This window comes from Gadus morhua, chromosome 10 (assembly GCF_902167405.1).
Source record: "Gadus morhua chromosome 10, gadMor3.0, whole genome shotgun sequence".
NCBI lineage: Eukaryota > Metazoa > Chordata > Actinopteri > Gadiformes > Gadidae > Gadus > Gadus morhua.
This window is the reverse complement of record NC_044057.1, coordinates 23,897,648-23,905,236: the sequence shown is the minus strand read 5'-3', so window position 1 is coordinate 23,905,236 and position 7,589 is coordinate 23,897,648. Positions and strand designations below refer to the sequence as shown.

General features: G+C 45.5%; 1 protein-coding gene across 1 annotated transcript in view; it reads right to left on the bottom strand.

Annotated features, from left to right (window-relative positions):
* Nucleotides 1-5,475, bottom strand: part of ppargc1b (peroxisome proliferator-activated receptor gamma, coactivator 1 beta) — a 70,403-nt gene extending 64,928 nt beyond the window's left edge. Inside the window, exon 1 of the mRNA XM_030367850.1 lies at nt 5,264-5,475. Within this exon, the coding sequence (XP_030223710.1) occupies nt 5,264-5,344 (81 nt within the window). The 5' untranslated portion in view covers nt 5,345-5,475. The remainder of the gene's footprint in view (nt 1-5,263) is intronic.
* Nucleotides 5,476-7,589: the final 2,114 nt, after the last annotated feature.

Genomic DNA, 7,589 nt, shown 5'->3' with positions numbered 1-7,589 from the left:
TACAAGTGTTGACAGTATCAATACAGCAACAGAGATGCTGTAATGAATACAAATCATGAGCAAAGGTTAGCTAAGGACAACTTCACTCCCCCAACACCACACACACACACACACACACACACACACACACACACACACACACACACACACACACACACACACACACACACACACACACACACACACACACGTGCGCAAACACACGTATATACACTGTCACCACATCCTCCTCAATGATTGAATTCTCAGCTGATAAAAGACACACATCTGAGAAAGCAAACACACACACAGTCATTCATTTATTTAACCTTAAATCTGATCAATATTTTTTTGTGTTGTTTTGAATTCAGACGTGAGCCAGGAAAGGTTGTGGGGAATCTGTATGCAAAGCAGGCTCTCCTGCTCTCTCCACTGCAGCAAGGCATGCTGGGAAAATTAAACAGCAGTTACACAACCTAATGCTACAGAGTTCTGCATATTCACCATCACCACACTTGCCAACCTCTCTGGATCCTCCCCCAGAAAATGATCACCGACTTAATGTCCTGAAGTGAATATTGAAAGGTGTGAATCACAAAAAAAGAAGTAGACAGAACATTTGCTTGAAGGAAAAGTGTATTACCAAAAATCTAAATATATATTTATCCGCAAATTCCATGGAATATACTATACAGTAGGCTATACTGTATTCATAAAAAAAATCATCCTTATGCATTCAACATAAATCCATGTAATATATAAATCCAATGTTGCATACTGTTTATTTTTCTTGAAAATGCAGCGTTTTATCTCTCTGTTCATTGCCTTATGACTGATCTCTGACCCCCAGAGGGTTGCGGTGTGATGTGTCAAGAAGGCTGAAGGAATAGCGGTTGTAGAAGGGTCACACTTGACAGACATGTGTTTAATAGAAGCGTATTAATCATTTAATAACGCAGTCCCACCATCAATGACCAGCACTTTATTAAATGGTCGTAGCAACGGCCCCTCGTGTCTGGGTGAGCAAACAGCCTGATGTAGCAGATGAGGAATCACCATGCAATTAATTATTGAGAGCTCTCTTACCTACCGTTGCCCAAATACACATGTATGCGCTTGCACACACACACACACACACACACACACACACACACACACACACACACACACACACACACACACACACACACACACACACACACACACACACACGCACACACACGCACACACACCCCCGAGTGCTGATCCTTTGAGCCGGATGTTTCGATCTCAGGGGTTATGCGGAGGAACAAGCCATATTCGCAGCACGCTCTCTGCCACTAACACACACACACACACACACACCCTACACACCCTAACCCTACACACACAGCAGTGAGGAGAGGGCAGTAACTCACACGACGCCATCACTGAAAGTTATCCTAATTCCCCATCTTAACATTACAGATATTCACACCAGAACAAAATGAGTTGCCGCGTTCCGTGTCTGTGCGTTGCATTGATTCACTACGTTGCCCTTCAGTCCGTATCAAGGGAACCAGGGGAGACGCCGTGGAGCCCGAGTGAACGTGCATGTGCATGTGTCCGTCCGTGCACTCATCCATATGGATGGAGGGACGCTGTGCACGATGGCATGAAGGTAACGGAGAGCTTTTGCCTGTCTGTCATATCAGATAAGATCGCTGATTATATGCGGTTGTGTGACATCTATCATCCCTGAGAAAACAATGTTGAAAACAAAAGATGGCTCATGCTATAGGAGTCAGGAAAATCATTCAGAACTATCTTTGTGTATGTGTGTATGTATGCATGTATAGCATGTATTTATGGATGGGTGTGTGTGTGTGTGTGTGTGTGTGTGTGTGTGTGTGTGTGTGTGTGTGTGTGTGTGTGTGTGTGTGTGTGTGTGTGTGTGTGTGTGTGTGTGTGTGTGTGTGTGTGTGTGTGTGTAAGCAGGGCCAGTGAGTCAGAATGAGACAGCAAGCAAGCCGAACACATAACACTGCAGTATTTCACATCACGACACAGAGAGAGCAGAGAGGAGAGGGGAGGAGAGAGGGAGAGAGAGAGGAGAAGAGAAAGAGGCGAGAGAGGATCAGAGGAGAAAGGAAGAGAGGAGAGAAGAGAAACATTGCAGTTGCTGACTGTTTAGCTGACTGCCTGCTATTTAAAGGCAGACTAGAAGATCACTGGTATGTGTGTGTGTGTGCGTGCGTGCTTGTGCGTGTGTCCAACAAACTAGCTAGACCGATCGTGAATTGAAATGCAGGATTTTTCAAAGGAAGGGGTCGATGTGAATATAATGCTAGGGATAGAGGTAAAGATTGTTTACGCATCGCAACGTAGGTAGACAGACCGGCAGCTAAACACACACACCCCTTTGGGGGTGATGGCCCAAATGCAACTTCATCATCCATCTTTCTGTCCATGTGTCTATCTGTTCATCTATCTGTCCATCCGTCTGTCTCTCTAGTCTCTCTCTCTCTAGTTTCTACCAATGGCAACTCAAGATCCGTCCTAGGAATTACCATGTGGCTTCTTCTGGAAATCTAGCCTAATACTAGCACCTGATAGGCCGGTCTTACAGAAGTCACACATGCACACGCACACACACACACACACACACACACACAGGCATGGTATCAGGCGTCCAGGCTTAGGGAGTTGACTGACAGAAGGAAGCAGCTAGCTAGTATACAGTGTCACTAATCAGTCTCTGCGCGCATTAGCTAGGTTAGCCCTTCCCCAAACTGAACTAGCAGGACAGCTTTTTAAAACTATAAAAACTGTCTATGTACTTCTGTGGTTGTGTCAGCATTATATGTACTCTTTTTTTTTCTTGCTGTGTCTCAAAGCACTAGTCTGCTTTACAAACTGTCAGTTTCACAGAGACATCTCAACCGGTAACCACCAAAACCAGATAGTGTCACAGGGAACTACCCAACATAGACACTCGGTGACCTAGTGATTATGAGAAATAAATAAGCAAGTAGAACTTCAATTTGCTCCAAATTGTTAAATAATCTATAATCAAATCTACCTGCTAAATAAAGAAACAGTGCTATAGAAAGGTAGTGCATGTATAACATTTCATTAAACTAATTTGAATCAGATAAAACACCGTTTTTTGTGAAATCATATCTCATCACTTTAATCTTACTGTATCTTAACATATGGCAGAGTGGAAAATAGTCAAGAGCGAGAGGGAAGAGAGTCACATGCTTCCTAGGGGAGGAGGGCCGCTTGTCATCTACGTCAGTGCCTCTCCCCCCCCCCCCCCCCCCTCACTACTACGCACAGCGGAACGTGGTCACATGACTGCAGCAGCAGCGAGCCCCTTCTGTAACTCCAGTCACGAGGATAGAGTAGTATTACAATGAGAGAGAGAGAGAGAGAGAGAGAGAGAGAGAGAGAGAGAGAGAGAGAGAGAGAGAGAGAGAGAGAGAGAGAGAGAGAGAGAGAGAGAGAGAGAGAGAGAGAGAGAGAGAGAGAGAGAGAGAGAGAGAGAGAGAGAGAGAGAGAGAGAGAGAGAGAGAGAGAGAGAGAGAGAGAGAGAGAGAGGAATGTAGATACCACAAAAAGTGCATATCAGCTTAATAACCCCATGTAAATATTAACATGGCTTTTATAAAATAGATAACCCGGCCCAGTTTGGTAATGACTTTCTTTGAAGAGAAAGGAAGAGAGAGAGAGATAAAAAATATAGTAGGCTATCCAGAGTACCGACACGACCTGTCAAAATGTTATATGCATAGCTAATACACGTCAATATTTCCCGGTGGGAACTTTGCCCCTTTGGGGAACAGTTTTGAGGATGGTGGTGAATTACCATGCCTTGTGGCATCATCATTTGCGATGATCGTTTCAGATTCCCCTCCTCGGTCGGTGAAGTACTACTTCGTTATTCACGCTTATTTAAACAGGAATTTTCGCAGCAGCGTTTACGTGAGATGGTGTCCGCACGTGACTGCTGCGAATTATAAATAACCGATGGCGACAGCGGGTCCAACGAGCACAGCCACACTCCATGCACGCATAGACTCTAACGCACAAACAAACAACACCAAATTAATGAATCTGCATAGGTGACAATAAGCTCCCGTTTGAAAGTGAAATCGTTGGGACTATTTAAAAAAAAAAAAAAAATCATTGCTGCATAAACGCACGGATCGTTCATGTGATGTGTGAATATGTGTTTACGGCCGTTTCTCGGCTGAAGGCTTTGAAGATCATTTGCGAGTCGATCCAGTTTTAAACCAATCAAGTGAACAGCGGTTCAACTGTCACTCCACCACTAGCCTACTACTCAACGCCGGACTGTGCCTGCAGCACACTTGGCTGCTACGTAACGACCTCGTCTGGTGGCGATTACGCAATCGATTACAAAAGGTAAATCGCGTGAAGTTTCCACGCCTTGACCAAATCATTGACTAGATCTCACCCGTACTCTATCCCTCTGTTGTGGACATGTGGGAGATGTCCTCTTTGATACCTGATCAATTGGGTTCGACATTGTATCTGGGAGTTAAACTTTGAGACCTGGAGGGATCGAATGACTCCCCGGTGTGTCGCCTCCTCTCCTTACCTAAGCCCCGCATGCCGTATGGTTGCAAGCGGCTTACTCTGAGTGGAAATCCACCGGGTGGATAAATTACACCACCTCACCTAGTGTCTGAAACGGGGCAGTATGCATAAACCATCCGCCGTCGTCCGCTTCAAAATACCCCCATCGCTGAAAGGTCTATAGCCCAAAAGCCTACTGCAGCAAAGCACGACGCAACTAAGCTATGTTCCTTGCACTTAACACAAACAGCCCGATGAGAAAATCATATTTTTTGACAGTTGTCCAACCCCTATAACTTCCACAGTCCACACCACTCCACGTGCCGGTAACCGCGGTCCACGCAAGCACGGCATACAAACTTCCTCCGATAGCGCCAAAAGTTTTAAATCCTCTCCTTTGCATAGTAAATCAACCCAACTGACACACAGCGAAAGCCCCCGGGGTTAACGCCACGAAGTGTGTGTGTATTCGTTATATTTTCGTTTGAACACGTTGCCACACCAGGCATGCTGATGACAATTCCTCCAGAGGTCCACGTGAACGCCAGACGTCAAGACACAGCGGTGGAGCTCAACGCACCGGCTTTGAGATGCTGCCGACAGCCGCTTGCAAGCCCGCGTTAAACCAGTGATCACCGGCGGCACGGCGGTAACGTACAAAAAACGAATACCGCCACGGATAGCCCAAGACCCACTCTTGTTAAAAGACGTAAATTCTTACCTGACTGTCAGAGTTTTCTGTCAAGTAATTGAAGACAAAGGAAGAGAGTTCCTCATCTAATAGTGAAGCGCAGTCCGCCATCTTCCTCTCATGAATGAGAGCCGGGGAGTCAGAGTCTGGAGTATAGCAGGGGAGCGGTTGGTGGAGTACCCGCGGAGGCCAGCAGAGGACGCCGCGACGCTCAGCTCAACATCACCACAACCACCGCAACCCCCCCAAAACACACAAACGTAACAGTGATTACTACCTGTGCTAGCGTGTTATTGTTTCATCATAGCCTGAAGTATTAGAAGTATGTAACCAGGCGAAAGGAAGAGAGAGATTTGTTAGAAAAAAAACAAGGAACCGGCTCGTTTAAATGTTTGACGCAGCTTAGCCTTTATTATTTATGAAGACACACAGACTTGTAGTTATGAGGGATGGACAGATTGGGTGCGGTGGTGTTCACTGGTCTGGCAATAAAAAAAAAAGAAAAACGAATCTCCAATCAAATATTCTAATTAAAACCATAACAATCTGTACCCCCAGAAGTTTGTCAAATGTCGAATTTACGCTGTCACAAACACTCAATGAAATGCCATAGCTGTGAAATGTCAGTTGCTTATTTCACCTCAAAGTGTATTTAGTTGAGCCAAACCTCCCGAAAAGTAGAAAGCTAGCCTATTGGCTCAAGTGCACACAGGCAGCACTCAGAATTAACTGCTTGCCTAGTTAACCGACAACCGTTTGAACCACTAAGTCTCTCTTTTAAGTCTAATATTAACCAGACCATGACTCTTTGACGTCTGTTAATAATAGACCTGCTTAGAGTCAGGTGGCTAGCACACAGGCTAACACCTAAGCATGTACACACACACACACACACACACACAGACACACACACACACACACACACGCACACACGCATAACCATATTCGCACACACATTGTGTGGTCAAAACATAACCACACACAAACACAATGTCATCGATGACAAAACAAAACGCACGCACAAAATACACATCCAATGCAGCTATACAACCAGACACACACACACACACACACACATGTGCACACGTGTGGTGCAGTGCAGTAGGGGCCTGTGGTGTGGCAATATGAGGGCTTCTCCGTCTGCTGCAGGTGTGAGCGTCTGTACCAGGCCGTCCGTGCACAAGTGTCTGTGCACAGCATGGACAGTAATAATAGACCTCAGCATGTCTTTGAAGGGCTGCCTGACAACTCTGACCTTAATACCCGCTGTGTGTGTGTGTGTGTGTGTGTGTGTGTGTGTGTGTGTGTGTGTGTGTGTGTGTGTGTGTGTGTGTGTGTGTGTGTGTGTGTGTGTGTGTGTGTGTTTGTGCGTGTGTGTGTGTGTATCTGTATGTGTGCGTGCGTGCACCTGCGTGGCAGACTGACTGAGGGTGTGCACGTGTGACAGTGTGAGTATCTGCTTGTACCTGCGTGTGCATGTGTGAGACAGAGAGCCTGAGAGTTTGTATGTGTCGCTGTGGTTTGTAGTGTGTGTGAGTGTGTGTTTTTGTGCATGTGTGTCGCAGAGAGCCTATGTTTGCTTGGGAGGGTGTGGGTGTAAAGGAGTGTGTTTCTTAGAGAGAGAGAGAGAGAGAGAGAGAGAGAGAGAGAGAGAGAGAGAGAAAATCTGCATGTTGATCTACATCCACATGTGTTATGTGTGTGCCAGAATTTGTGTGTGTGCGAGCGCGTGTGTGTTGGAATATGTGAGTGAGTGTGTGCATGCATGTGTGTGTATGACTATGTCTGTGTGTTATTAGAATAATAGCATTGCTATTTCTGACTATTGTTTGCCCAGATACACATTATTAAATGTCCTTAAATGATACATTATCTGGCCTGTGTCAACTCATTCGTTGCACGTTACTACCTGTTCTCAAAGGTAGTGAAGCATTCGATGTAGTTATTAAAACATTAAGCCATGAGGCTTAGTTAATAATTAAGCTACGCAGGGAGCAGAATCCTTAGACCTGGTAATGTTAGCAACTCACTAAACACTAGTATTGCCTTAACATAGTTTAATAGCGCATCACACAGGGAGGGAGTCCAGCCACAACTCCTCTCGTTGGTCAAAGTGAGGTCAAACACACTATCAAATCAAGTCAATCCCTATTTTAAAAGATATGCATCTGAGGGAATTTATAACCGACTAATAATCACAATTCTACTACAAATCTCAAACAAGGCTAGCCTGGCTCCGCCCGCCTAAGTACTTCCGCTCAATTTGAATTTCCCTTCAGTACTAGGTCTGGACCTGCTGCATGTAATTTGGTTTTCTTGTGCCGCCACAGCGGCCACCAATCAGCGAACAGAGGGC